At 41.3% G+C, this 14,994-nt stretch overlaps 1 protein-coding gene across 1 annotated transcript; it reads left to right on the forward strand.

The window, feature by feature from the left end:
- Positions 1-8: 8 nt before the first annotated feature.
- Positions 9-14,617, forward strand: CMPK1 (cytidine/uridine monophosphate kinase 1). The gene is made up of 6 exons (XM_064428791.1): positions 9-393; positions 8,941-9,087; positions 9,947-10,099; positions 11,602-11,678; positions 11,763-11,859; positions 12,335-14,617. The coding sequence occupies exons 1-6, from the start codon at positions 37-39 to the stop codon at positions 12,374-12,376; spliced, it is 873 nt and encodes a 290-aa protein (XP_064284861.1). The 5' UTR covers positions 9-36; the 3' UTR covers positions 12,377-14,617.
- Positions 14,618-14,994: the final 377 nt, after the last annotated feature.

Below are 14,994 nucleotides of genomic sequence, written 5' to 3' on the forward strand. Positions count from 1 at the left end.
GGCGAACAATGAACCGGCACGGCCGGTCCCGCTGAAATGCCGCGCCGGCCTCGGCCTTCCCCAGCCGGGGCCCGGGACTGCGAGTCCCCGCAGAGCCGCCGCCGCCAGCCCCGCGCCCACGTGCCCGCCCCGCCCCGCCGGGACCCGGAAGCACTTTCCCTCCGCGGGGACAGCGCGGCGGCAGCGGTGCCACAGCCCCAGCCCCGGTCACAGCCCCGGCCTCGGCCCCGCCGCTCCCCGCCCGCCCCTCGGCCGCCCCACGGCCGCCGCCCCGCCGCCGCTGTCCTGCTGCTGCAACGCCGCCGCCTCCTTCTCCTCATGAAGCCCGTCGTTGTCTTCGTCCTCGGCGGGCCCGGGGCGGGCAAGGGGACGCAGTGCGCTCGTATCGTGGAGGTGAGCTGAGGGGCTGCGGGACCGCGCGGCCGGGAGCTGTAGGATCCCCGAGCGGGCTCCGGGTGGCCTGGGGGCCGTGTCCGCTCCGCTCGGTGGCGGGACCCCCCATCCGCCTTTCGCTCTGGTCTCCTGTCGAGCCTCATCTATCGGAGGCGATGCACAGAAACAACCGACCCGCATCTCCCCTGTAGTGGGTGCGGTGGTGGGGCAGCCCCCGCTCCGGTTTCTCCGTTCCCTTCCCCCGCTGTCAGGCCGCCCAGCCTTTCCCTTCTCCCTGAGCCCCGCGGGATCACGCTGTGCTGGCGCACCCCGGGGTTTTGGATCCACTCTGGTGGATCCACACCACTTTGGTGCCGGGAGCAGGGCTGGCCGGCCGTGCCCGGGCGGTGCTGCCCTGCCCTGCCCGGCCACGTCGGTGCCTGCGGGCTCACCCGGATGCTCGGGCACCCGGAGCTGCGGTGAGCTGTCCGATAAACATCGGGAATATGTGCGCTTCGATGGATCAAGGTCCGCGTCTCCCGAGGCCTGTCCCGTAAATGTTACAGCTGGTACGGCAGATATTGCAGGGTGTTGGCTTTTTTTTACCCCGTGCCAGTCAGTTGTGGAAGTAATGTGTTAAAAATAGAACGATTTTTTTTTTTTTCTGTGACGCTGTTAAAGGATATCCTGATCCCATAGATTGTTCATCTTGTTCCTTCTTTTTAAAGAGCCTAAGACTGACAGTGTAATTTGACTGAATTTTCAGTTATATTATCAAATTTTCAGTTTTCCAAATACATTTTTTCCAGCCTTCTGGGACAACATATATCTAGGAAAGAATGGTGGATGATACATGGTATAATACTGTCCTTTTAAACACCAAAAACCGCAGGGATAATTACAGTGTATCCAGGTGGATAATTACGGAAGTACTTAGGGATGAACAGTTCCAAACATATGTGTATGTTGGATTTGAAACAGCTCTTTTATCTCTTTTTTTTTCCTCTTTTTCTTTACTGAGCAGTAGTATATACTTTTCTTATTAAAAGCCATATGGGATCAAAGCTTATGCATACCCTCACTGAAAGATATGGCTAAGAACTGTGGTGATGCCCGTGCTCCTGCATCTGTTGGTGGGAAAGAACCCCAAAACTCCTGGAACAGCCACTTTTTGTGCATCCTGTTCTGGTGGTGCCCTGGGGGTGCTGTTACAGTTTATCCTCACTGCTGCTACATCCCAGACCTCGCTGTTGTATAACTGAGTTAAGTGAACTTGGTCCAGACTAAAAAATGCCGTTATGACTTTAGTTCTGAAGGATTTAAACCTCAAATTACAGACTCGCATTCAAACCAGCATATTCATTAAATTAAATTGTGGCATGGAAGGTTCACAGTGCTCATAAAGCCTTTTTGGTAAGGTCAAATTGAGCCCCTGGCAAACAAATGAGCTTAAACTATAGGGGAACCTTGTAGGCTGTCATTAATGGCTTTCAGCAAACCATTAGTGTAGCCTCAGGGCTGAAGTGCCTTGTGTGGCTGCAGGCCTGTGTTTTTGGAGGATAAATGCCTATGGCTGGATAGGCTGATGTAATTGGATAAAGACCACTTTATTAGGAGGAGTTCAAATGAGCCATTGCTGCTCAAATAGTATTTCCAGCTAGAAAGGAAAAAAAGAAAAACCTTGCTTATGCAGTATTTATTTTTTTCTCTAAGCCTGGAAAGGGAAATCCAAATTCGAATAAATGCAAATTTGCTTTAATTCTGCTAATCCTGTTCACTGCATGGAGAGAAGTTTATTGAAGTCAGTGAGCTGACAGCAGAAGGCACTCAGACCTGTTGAATGCAGAGGACAACCTTCCTGCTGGCTCAGACACCTCCACAAGAGTCACTGGCTAAACTGGGAGGCAGGAGGGTCTGAGGTAGTTTAAAGAGCAGTTGGACTGATGCAAGCATGCTGGAAAACCTTAGAAAAAGGGCACATGAGCAGGGAAGTGTGGGTGAAACACAGCAGAGGTACTGGAGAGCAGCAGCTTTTCCAAGCACAAATCCCCACCGTGGCCCCCGGAGCCCTGCTGCAGGCGAGAGAGCAGCCTGTGTGCAGTCAATGCTGCCTTTGGGTTGATATTTTTATTTGTGTTTTAAGCCCTGTTGGCAGTTTGCCACAGAGAAAAGGGGGCTGTAGCTGAGTAATAATAAACCTCATTCATCCTTGTTGTAAATGGATGGAATAATATTAGTTTACATTTGGAATGAATCTGACCCAGTATCTTACTGTAGAGCTGAAGGTTGTGCTGAACAAAAAGTCAGTATGAGCTATAAATATGTCTGGGTTGCTATTCATACTGGAGATTTGGGACAGAGCACATCACATGTGGAAGAAGTCTCATTTGGCTGAGGTGAGCTCTTCTATGAATTTAGCATCAAACTATTTTTATTAAAAACCAAGGGTGTCTGTGTTTTGTAGAGTAAAGGGGATATTATGTACTTAGTACCTGGGAACAATTTCTCAAAGAAGTTTTGTAATTTTTTGGGGACTGTGCTTTACATTCCCAAAAAAGGGAGATTGGTATCCCACGTTGTAGCTGAAATGTGTATTTGTTAAACACTAGTGTAAATCATAACTGCTCAATATGTGTGTGCTGGAATCCCTGAATGTGGAGAAGGCATGTGTTCATGCCAAATTTGGACACAAAATGAGAAATTATTTGAGGGAAGAAGACTTAATAACAAGTGGAAATGGGTATTGACACAATGTAGGAAAGGGAACAGTGGGTAAGTGATTAGGATTCTTTATCTCCACAGATAAGGTTGGATGAGACAGCTGAACCAGACTGGTTTTCCCCGATACGGAGGGAAGACCTGACTCCTGTGTGTTCCACAGACACAGAATTGTCAGGGAAATGCAAATGCAGCAGAACTGCTGCTGTTCTGGAGCAGTTCCTCCTATTTAGAGAGGGATGAAGCAGAATTCCCTCTTAAGTTCTTATCCTCTCCCTTGCAGCTCTGCAGATTAACTCCTGAAACCTTCCACAGCTTTGTTAGGTGGAGCTTGCCATCATCTGGGACTGTTGCGTAGCTGCCATGTGAGGCAGAATATTTGAGCTGTAGTTGAATGATGTCATTTGAATGCAGGTTCTTGCAATAACCTTCATGCTTTCCACAGTGTATCTTCTGTGACTGTGAGATAATGAAATGTGCTTTATTGCTGACTTCTGGACTTTGCGTATAAAATCATTACGGTAAAGTCAAGGAAAAAAATGCATTCAACAAATCTGCACAATATATGTTTTAAATCCTTATTACCTCTGCTTGAGATGTAAAGCTCTTTAGTTGGTGGGAAGAATAATAACCAAATAATTTGTCTTTATTCCAAGCAAGATTTGAGTTGTACTTTTTTGTCTGTTTGTTTTGGCAAGGTGATCTGTAGAGATTTGGGCTATGCAAGGCATTGCTCTCTGTGTACTTAAATATAATTCACCTCCACCACAGCCCTATCCTGTATGTTTGTGGTTAAATCTAAAATTAATTCCACAAAGTGGGATGCTGAGCCTTCTCGTTTTTATAAGAGCATAAGTTGATATCCAAATGGAAAAAGCTGTTAAGTTGCTTTGGGATATATGATAAGGAGATTTCCTAGGGTAAAGGAAACAATGCAAAGAAGTATTCATTGTATCAGAAATGCTCCTCTGAAAGTAGCAGAGGATTTAGGTTTTGCTGTCATGTGTTAATTGTCTTCTAGAAGTCTGCTGAGATACAGCGGTAACTTCCTTGAAATAAAAACAGGGTTTAAATTGTTTGCTTTAAACTCAGCTTTTGAAATCTCTTTAATGAATGTCACGTATTAGTGTTCTACTTAGCCTTAAGTTCTCATAGTTGATTTTTAGAATAGGAATTTGTATTTCCGAACTTTGGAGCTTTTTTTAAAAAACATGGTCAGTGTTTAAATCTACCGCCTGAAGATTTATTCCTGAACATTTCCATTTTGCAGAACACTTGGCATTAAATTTTGGACTTTCCTGAACATACTGGGTGCCTTGTATTGAGTCAGTGCTCCTGAAACACCTGGGTGCTGTGTTTGCCCCCCTCTCCCTTGGAGGCACTGTCAGTGGGATCTCCATTGTGTGTTTTGGTTTGTTAATGTGGGGTCGTGTTTGTTTTTGTTTCCCAGAGACAAGAACATATTTCAAATTAAGAAAATTTCTTCAATTTTTAAAATTGGAATAAGCAGACAGAAGGTCTATTAGAGAAGGTCTATAGTCTGTACCCCAAAGATTTAATTCCATGTGCTGGTAGGACAGAAAAGCTTTCTAGGTTAAAAAAACCCCAAAGGCGGCCCAAGAAGAACTGCTTTGCACATTTCTGTTTTTATTTTCACTAGTTCTTGAATGGTTTATGTAGCAAATTTTGGTTGTTTATTAAGGTTGCCCAAGATATGACAGGTCAGAACTAGGGCAATAAAAGTTTGTATTTTATTTGTTTAAATCTTAAGCCCTGTGACTTTCATTTTCAAACTAACAACGATAAGCCAAGATAGGGAGTCAAGGTCAAAGCAGTAATTTGTGTTTCTCTTGCTTCTTGGCTTCTGCTGTCTTAAGGAAGTCTCAAGCTGTGTGTTTAGTGGGGAGATTTGTTGCAGGACCACCAGGGCTGAATCAGAAATAAACCTCGAAGGGGCTGTGGAAGGAGTCCCAGCATCAGCTGCTGCACACCTCCGATCCTCCCTGACACCTCGGATCCTTCCTGACTGCCCGAGATCGCTGGGCACACCCCGCCTGCTCCCAGCCTGGTGTGACTCATGGATTTCCCTTTCTATGCATCTGTTTGTTGTATTTACTGAAAACAAAGGGTGTTCTGTCTGCAGAGTGAAAGTTGCAAATCCCGGCTGACAGAAGGAAGCTGGAAGGGCTGCAGGACAGGGGAGGGAAGGGCATCCCAGGGAGGCTGCAGTGTTGGAATTTGGAGATGTGGAGCTCACAGCTTGTGTGTCCCAGTTTGTCCCGCTGTGACTGACCAGGCAGAGGCAAACAGCAAGAGCTGTTCTGATCTGCTCTATCCACTGCTGCTGTGATGGCATTGATGGAAACTTGAGCTCGCCTTTCTATTTCACTGGGATTTTTAAAAAAAATTATTTTTATGTTTTATTTTTTTAAGCAAAAGAGGAGAATGTCTTGAGTGATGTTGAAGGCAGCACTTTTTCATTCACAGTTGATTTTTGTAAGTTATATTTGGAGATCCATACTTCAAAAAATGGTTTTAAAAATAGTGAGAAGTTGTGTAATAAATATATATGGTGCTCACACTACTCTTGCCAGTTTTAGTCAAGGTGTTTGGGGCACAAAATTTTATTTTAGGTGAGAGAAACCCTCAGCAAGTGTCCTGAATTGGAGCAAATCATTGCAGCTTCAAGGGCTTGCACTACTTGTGTTGTAATGAGAACTTGTGTGATAGTAACTTACCAATTTAATCCTTTTTTCTTCTTCTGGATCACACCAGTTTGACAGCATAGCAGAAAGCATTATCTCTGAAATACATTTTAGAATAGTTAATTCTATATTTTCCTTTTTCTTCTCTGTAATACCAACATATCTCCAGATTTTAAGTGCTTGACATCCAAGTATTTGGAAATTTTTTTTGATCTGATTTTTTTATTCAAGTCATCCTTTCAGTCTGACATTATGTGCCTTGTAAGAGCTGGGGAAACTGCTTTTTTTTTTTTTTGGCAACCACGGTCCTACTCCCTTTTTTGATTGAGGAGGAGAACACGGGAGTGGCAATGAGTCACATTCTGGGGATTGCATCAAGATGTGCTTGGCACTGCTGGGAAGTGCTGTGCCACAAGGCAGAGCTTGCCCAGACCTGAGAGTGTTTGACCCGTGTTTAGAGTGTCACATCACAGTCTCTTCTGCGAGCCCTTGGTGCTGTGAGGATTTGCTGCAGTTCAGGACGCTTGCTGAGGGTTTCTATGACCTAAAATGAAAGAAAACTTTGTGCCCTGAACGTCTTGATTAAAGCTGGCAAGGGTAGCACGAGCTCCACATCTCTGAAGCCTTCTGTGTGTGGAGCAGCAGCCAAGCCATTCTCCCCCTTGTTTGCATTGTTTAAACCCACGTGTTTTCTTTGGCTCTTGGCTCAGTACAGTTCACAAATAGATGTTTTGCCCCTGAAGGAGAGGTTTGTTTTTCTTATTGCCTGGTTAAGCCATTCTGAGGGTTAGTCTTGAATATAATTTATTATTATCTCAAACAAGTCTATTTGTACAAAAGCACTTTAAACACTTCTGTTTTTTGCTTTCCAGTTCGGCTGTAAGAAACTACTTTAGTTTGCTCTTGCAAAAGACAGAGAATTCCAAAAATTTTCTGACTCAATTTCGTTTTCATGCATGAAAAGGGAAATGCCAAGGAAAATTAAATGGTTTGGTAATCCTCTAAAACCTAAGGGATTATATTTTCCTCCTGTTTTCTTCTTTGTAGAAACCTGATGTTAAAAAAATCATCATTCTATAACTTTAGCAAGAAGAACTACATGTTAATTTAGTGTTCAGCAGAGTAATGTTTCTTGCTTATAAGGAACAATTTATTTTGGTTTATGGCTTCTGTAGGTTATAAATATTTAGATTTGCAATTAGTTAGGCATATCCAAATGCAATGTACATTAAAGCAAGAGTACAGTGAGCTTACAGAGGATGTTTGTGAAGCTTTTCCTTCACACTTACTTACAGCAAAATCTTGCTTCTGTTTTTTGCCAACTGTGTACAGTTTTGGAGATTTAAGTAATTATATCCCTTCTTAAATTATGACTATGGCAGAACTAACTTCCCATGCTTTTGTGGGTGAAATTGGAAAGCAACTGAAATGTTTTAAAGTCACTTAGTGGATTGTGTAATATTTCTGTTGTACTTAGTTCAGTAGCCAAGTTTTTAAATCCAAAGTTCACAGCCTCACCAAGTGTGTAGTCACATTATTATGCCTCTCAGACACCTTGTTTGAAATTTGCTTTGGATGTTGCTGCAGCCAAACTGATAACCCTGAAGTTTTTTGCTGCTGCTTTTGTTTTGTGTAAAAACTTTCAGATGAGAATGTATGTGTGTGCTGTGTTTTGGATAGACAGCTAGCTTAGGTAATCACCAAGGAGATGTCTTTATTGCCTGTTTTGATAGACTTGTATTTGGTCAAGGAGTATAGTGCACTTTGTGAGTTTTTTTGCAGTGTTAAATGAGCTGAGAAAATGATTATTTGTAACCATGCATTTCTCTTTGGTAGGAATCTATTTGTGTGCTTGCACCAGGTATCTATTTACAATGATAAATGCCTGAGAAATTAATGTCTAATAAATACTTCCATCAGTATTTTTCATAAGTGACTATTTTAGCTGCAGTTTGAGGTGAAGAGCAGTGGTGTGTGCTGTTTTCCTGCACACTGCTATCACATTGATGGATCTGAATCTGATCTCTCTGCTCTCTCTGTTTACTCTGTGTGGTGTGACAGAGGGTGGAACCAGTGTAGCTATTGACCTTCATCTACCACGTCATCCTTAGGAGAAGTCACTGCTTTTCCCCAAGGGCTGCTCTCGTGGTCATCCCAGGGAAGGAGGGAGCAGGGGCAGGAGGACTGCCTGTGCAGCTGCTGTGTTATAGCTGATTTCACCAAGGTGGGGGAGGAAACTGGTGCCAGAACCACAATATGAACGTAGGGATTTCTGACTTACCCTGTGCTTGGGACATTCCTCCAGCTCCAAAGGACCTGCAACCACCCTATGTATTTTCTTTCAGTAGGTAATTAAACCAAATTCTTGTCTTGTTTCCAAACATAACAAAATTGCTTTTGAAAATGGTACAGAAATACCTGACCAAAACCCTGTTGAGCATTTTACCCAAGGATGTCCAGTTCTGGGCCCCTCACCTCAAAAAGACATTGAGGTGCTGGAGTGTGTGCAGAGAAGGGTAATGGAGCTGGTGAAGGGTTGGAGAGTGAGTCCAGTGAGCAGCAGCTGAGGGAACTGGGGAGTTTTAGCCTGAAAAAGGGAGGCTTAGGGAAAACCTTGTCACTCACAACTCCCTGAAAGGAGTGTGTACTAAGGTAAGAGTCAGCCTCTTCTCCCAGGCAGCCAGTAACAGGACAAGAGGGAATGGCCTCAAGGTGCAGCAGGGGAGGTTCAGGTTGGACATGGGGAAGAATTTCCTCACTGACATGGTTGTCAGACACTGGAGCAGGCTGCCCAGGGAGGTGGTGGAGTCACCATTCATGGAAGCGTTCAAAAAACAACTGCATGTGGAACATAAAGCTTTGGTTTAGTTGTCACTATGGTGTTTGGTCAAGGGCTGGACTTGATGATTTTGGAGGTCTTTTCCATCCTTAATGACTCTGGTTCTTACTGTGTGTGTTGTGTGCAGAGCGTGCTCTACTGTCAGATTGCACACTGAAGATGGAGCAGCTCCATTGCTAGCAAGATGCTGTTCCCTGGGTTTTCCTGTTGCAATGCAAGGATAAACAGGGCTGGCACTGCTGACTGGTGTTGGGTTTGCACAAGTGCTCTGGCTGAGGGAGCCTGTGTTTGCTTTGCCTGTTGCAGAAATACGGCTACACTCACCTTTCTGCCGGTGACCTTCTCCGGGACGAGCGGAAAAGGCCGGGCTCCCAGTATGGAGAACTCATTGAGAACTACATTAAGGAGGGGGAGATCGTGCCAGTTGAAATAACAATCAGCTTGCTGAAGAGGGTAAGGAAAAGGCTATTTCCTTGCAGGGTCACTCCTGCAGAGTAAGCAACAAAGCAGTGGCTGTGTTCTGCAGAGCTGCTTTTCCTCCAGTGTGAATGGGCAGACACGAAGCTGCTTCTCTCAGCAATCACTTGTGTTTCTTTCTGCTGCTGGAGACTGATGGCCTCTCATACCTGGGGATCTGTGAAAATGGGTTATTTTTATTTTCCTTTATTTTTTAGCAGCTCTAGGGAAAGCAGTGGAACTGTGTTTCTTATTTCCCTGCACTAGCTTTTGGATCTCTTAGTCCATTCAGTCATAATTGATTGGAGGTCAGAGGCCTTAAGGGCACTAAGATTTGTAAGTTTTGTCAAGATAGACAGTCAGGTGAAGGAGAAGAGCACCTACTGATGTTCTTGCAAAAGGAAAAGCTTCAGCCTCTATTGGATGTCCATGAAACAACAGAAGTATCTATTTTAAGTCAAAAAAAGGCTGCTGTTCATGGCACTAAATTTATCTGGAGGTTTTCCCTTCAAATTAAGTTTAGATCAGGGATGTTCTGATGTCTTATTGTGTAAAGACACTTCCCAGTATCTTGTAGAAAATAAGCTTTAAAGCTGGGATTTATTACGAGATTTGTTTGTTATGAGTTTTTTAAGCTTTGTGAAATAATTAATTCAATTTAAACAATAGTTGTGTTGGTGCATCAGTGAATTAACCAGCATGGATTGAAAGTGAAACAAAAGCACATTTTGTAAATCTGCAATAATCCTAAAATAAATGCTTCTCAACTTACCATGTCAACATCTTGGGGGTAAATTAATAAGTAGCTAAATCAGCATATGTGCAGAAGATTGTGAATTGAATTATCTTTTATCAGGCTATGGATCAAACAATGGCTGCCAATTCCCAGAAGAACAAGTTTTTGATTGATGGATTTCCCAGGAATGAAGATAATCTTCAAGGCTGGACTAAGACTATGGATGGAAAAGCGGATGTTTCCTTTGTTCTCTTTTTCGATTGTGACAATGAGGTAATGAAGTGTGTAATTCTGCAACTTCCTTTCTTGCAATATTGTGGGAATCATTCAAGAAGAACAATTCAACTCTGACAGGGAGAATGGACTAATGTAAGAGTAGAAGGAAAACTTGGCCTGGGTGTTTGAAGGATTTTTTGGCAACTTGTTTTAGCAGATGAAAAGCTGCCTGTTTATTGAAATAGACAGCTAATGACAATTGGTATAATCATAAGTGAATAAATTATATTGAGGAAGTACTCCAGGCAATTGCATTCTTAAAGAAAATCTATCAAAACATTAAATACATTTTACAAAATTATTTGGTTACTTTTCAGAAAATATTACTCTGTTTACTCTTAGTAATTTGTTGTTTAGTCCAAAATTAACTTGGTGCAATGTCTGCTTTAAATCTGAAGTGCAGCAGCAATTTTTATTTTCATAGTTATGAGCTGTGCTATAGGATAGTCAGTAATCAACATTTTATTCAGCAAGTCATTAAATTACAAGGGCATTTTGACAGTGATGCATTATATTCATTTAACAAGTGCCGTGATGTGCTGTCTTTTTAATTTGTCAGTGCCCTTGAACATAGAAACTGTTATGAGTATCCCAGCACCTTAAGCTGACTTATTTCCTGTTACCCCCTTTCCCCAACTTCCTGAGCTTTGGTCTTTTTTTTTTTAACTTATTTGCAATCATTTTGTAATCTTAAAGAGCATGTGAGGGATTATTATTTTTCTGTTAAAACCTTAAATGAGACTAAATTAATTTTTTCACTTGGTGGGGCTTTAATTTTTTGATTCTGATTTTTTTACTAGATCTAAAGATACACAATACCTAAATGATCTATACTGTGATTGTACTGTGTAGGAAAGATAATTTTTAACCCTTGTCCTCTTGCATGAGTAGGATAAATGTATTCATGGAGTGTACATGTGTCAGCTTTGCTTATTTAATTAAAGGTTTACAAAACTTCATTCATTGGTACACTCCTAGCTATGGTTAGTTCTTCTTTTTTTACTTAGATTTTGAAGTCTTCATTATAGCAATGTCAGGTAAGAAGAACATTTTAACTGACAGTATTGTCAGTTTGCCTTACAAAATTCTTGAGAGAACATACAGTGACTTTTAGTGCAGACATATATTAATATGTCTGTGCAGACATATATTAATAGTCCCATTTGACATGCTGCTTTTCAGAAAGCCTGAACACATCCTTGAAAATCAAGTAATTTTCTTTTTTTGTGTCTCAGATTGGGGATTCAGTCAAATCACAGAGCTTGATGCTGCTTTTACTTCCTCTGACCTCAACCCCATTTTCATAAACTGGATTGTAAACCATCATCCTTCTCTAGGAGACACTAACTCCCCATGTAACTTCTGGTTACACCCACCAGATCTGGGCTGTATTTTGTGTGCCAGGCCAGTTTAGATCTCCAGGACTGTTGTTAGTTCCTGCTCTCAGGATGGCAGCCAGTGTTCCTGGCTGCAGTCATCCTTGTGATGTTTTTTTGCAGATCTGTATCGGCCGCTGTCTCGAGAGAGGCAAGAGCAGTGGTAGGAGCGACGACAACCGGGAGAGCCTGGAGAAGAGGTACTGCCTTCAAAACTCTGCTGTTCCCTTCTCTTTACATTTTCCTATGTAATGTGGTTTTTTTCTCCCTCTGCTTTCTCTTAGAATTCATACATATCTGCAGTCTACTAAGCCTATCATAGATTTGTATGAGAGAATGGGAAAAGTCAGAAAAGTGGATGCCTCTAAATCTGTTGATGAAGTAAGTATATATGCCAAAATATGGGGATGACAGGGTGGCAGGGTGCATATTTCTGGCATTCTTCTGAGATGTGTGTGTGTGTGTGATTAGTCTGCTAATTTAGCACTGATGTTATTACTCAGGGATGTTGTGGAGCACTTTATTTGACTCTTGAAGGACCGAGTAAGATGTGAATAACTTGAGGAAATTGATCTGTTCTGCTTGAGTGTGAGCTGGACTAAACACATTTCCAGTGTTTCTGTGTTTAACAGGGTCTTGTCTTTTACATTTTCATGAGTTTTTGCTCTTCTCAAGTAGTGTTGCTCTTCTGCCTGCTTCCCAAAATTGATGCCAGCTTCACTGTTAAAGAATTACTGTGAATGTTCTTAAAAAACCCTATATATTTTTGAAAGTACTGTCAAATACTCTTTAAGTTGGTTTAACTTGGAGTAACTGTTTGATGAATGCTTCATAAAATTCTTCTTTATCTTTTTAGGTTTTTGAAAAAGTTGTACAAATTTTCGACAAAGAAGGCTAATTCCCAGCTTGAAACTCCATTTAAACTTGTGCTTGAATCTTGCTTGAATAGCTGCTACTGCAGTCCACTCTTTGTAATTATTTTAAAAGATTTTTTATTTTTTTTTCACATATCTAATGATGATTGGTAAAACAGCTGATTAGAAATGGATCTTTTTTTTAAATAGGAAATCATTTCTTGTGGCGATAGTATACAAGTTTCAGGGTTCTCCATTAGTGCAAGTTCAGTTACTCACGTGGCAGAATCACAGTTAATACATCTTTCTGAAGAAACTGTTTGTTCTGTCACAGTTCTGTGCCTGTCATAGGCAGTCCTTCTTCCTTATTGCTGTACACCCACTTTCTTTTTAAAGATCAACTGAACAGCAGCATTAATCAATGAAGGGCCCATACACCTTGGGTATTTTTGGATGCTTGGACCAAATTTAGCAAGTTTTTAAAAATTTTTATTTGAAGTATAAATTTGCCCAAAATTCCCTTATATCCCCAGACCTGAATTCTCTAAGTCAAGCTACAGTTAGTGAGAGAATCTGTTTTAGCAGTTGTCAAGAAACTTAAATATGCTTTTCAGGGACAGACATACAAAGTACTTTATGGAAAGTGGTGCTTCCTTATGACTCTGGATGTAAACTGTCTTGCAAGTTCTTGGATGACATGGCCCTGGATTTTTCTTTGTTTTCATTTGCAAAAGATTAAGTCTGTTTAGTATTTCAATACTCATTTATGTTAAATTATAGTTATGTTCTTAACTACAGCATAGTCTTCACAAGATGGCAAAGTTCTTAAAAAGTGTACAATAAGCAAAATCTTCTGACAGTTCTATCTTTTGTAACAAGTGGAAAGGTTTTGCTTTATTATTATTGAAATACTGTGTTACCAAATGCTTTAAGGTTTGTTACCTGGGGAAATACTTTTATGGTTAAACTAGTGAATATGTTTCCCTAAAAATGTGTAATTTTAATAGCTGTTTGTTTGAGAAGTTTGTAAATTATTGCACTTTTGTTACAATGTGGTCAGCTGTGGGGAAGATAATTGCAGAAAAAAAGTTTAATTCCCTGAAACAGAGTCCTGCTTCCCCATGTTCTCTTGAACAAGCCAAGTGCAGTCAGCAGGAAGAGCTGGGGTGAGCAGGGAACTGGCTGAAACAACCTGGTTGAAATGTTTGCACAGATGTGGTGCAATTTTGTCTTTTGTTTAAGCTTTTCTGTCCCCTGTATAGTATGCATAGGTCTGGGGGGGCCCAACCATGCATTCCTTTCGTGCCCTAAGCCTCCACTGATGGCATGAAGATGAGAGTGTTAACTGATTTTAGTGCTAGAGTGGTTGTTCCTACATTAACTGACGCTCTAATTGGCTTGTGACATGCTAATTACACAGAATTGCAATTTGGAAAGCTTGACGCTCAGCTTTTCTTTAGTCATGACTTTCTCTATTTAGGAGAAGGTTTAAATTAAGCTTAGTTTTTAATTAGAATCAGATGTCTTGGTCCTCATCTTGCAGTCAGATTTGTATTTTCAGGAATTCTCATCTTGCTGAGGTTGTTGAGGCTCCTGGAAGGGGAAGAGATGGGTGCAGAACCAAGGGTAAACTGCAGTAGCTTTTCCAGTCTGGTAGGAGTTCAGGCAGTGGCCACAAGTAGCTGTTTGCTACTGCAGAATATATGGACCATGACTGCTTTTGTGAGTGTGAGAGGCCAATGCTCTCACTTTATGAATTTCTCATTAAAAAAAAAGAAAACCTGGAATTTAAATCTTCCTGTATAAGTATGCTGACATGGATAGGATCCAGCAAAACTGCGTGTTTTAATATGAAGGTGAGAATCAGGGTTTTTCAAAAAATACTTCACACTGGGTTCTTTAATCCAATTAGAGGGATTTCATTAGCTCTTACTTCTAGGTTACTGGTTTTTACCGGTAACCAAGTTCTCTTCAGAATTTTCTCTCATCATATACTTTTCTTTGTATTGAAGTGCTGAAACAAAAAAGCAACCTCTGAAGCAAATTTTAGAAAAACACCCAGCAATGTTTTGGCAGTATTGAATTTGGAGTGGATTGTAATGTGTCTGTGTAAGGACTAGATTTTATTTATTGAAGATGCCATTAAATGTGTTACCACTTCTTTCAAGATGGACTTATGACTGAAATAAAAATTAAAGGCAATATGCGAATGTGTTGTGTCCATTTAGCAGCAAAACTGTATAAAGAATTTGAGGAGATCCAATAAACTTTGTTCTGTGGCTTAATGAGTGCTTGCCTTACAGTTATCTGTCACAAGGAATATTTTTCATATATATCCATCTGTATAAAGTAAGTATTTACTAGAGTTAAATTCTTCACATGTCTGCATTCACAGGTATGTGTGTAAAAGTTCAGTTTTCACCATCAAAACTGAAGTCCTGGCAAGCCTTTTAAGCACAGGAGAAGATCAAAGCCTGTGGCATTGATACCTTTCCTTGATTATACAGGTTTATCAAATGACTGTATTCATATAATTGTTCAGTGATAATTCATTTGGCACATGTGTGAAAGAAAAACTACTTGGAGTGGTGTAGGAAACACAAACCTATTGTGCACCTGCTCTTGGAGTAATTTTTGGCCTGGATTTCTCATGATTCCTTGC

The sequence above is a fragment of the Passer domesticus genome, chromosome 7 (genome assembly GCF_036417665.1).
Source record: "Passer domesticus isolate bPasDom1 chromosome 7, bPasDom1.hap1, whole genome shotgun sequence".
In the NCBI taxonomy this organism is placed as follows: domain Eukaryota; kingdom Metazoa; phylum Chordata; class Aves; order Passeriformes; family Passeridae; genus Passer; species Passer domesticus.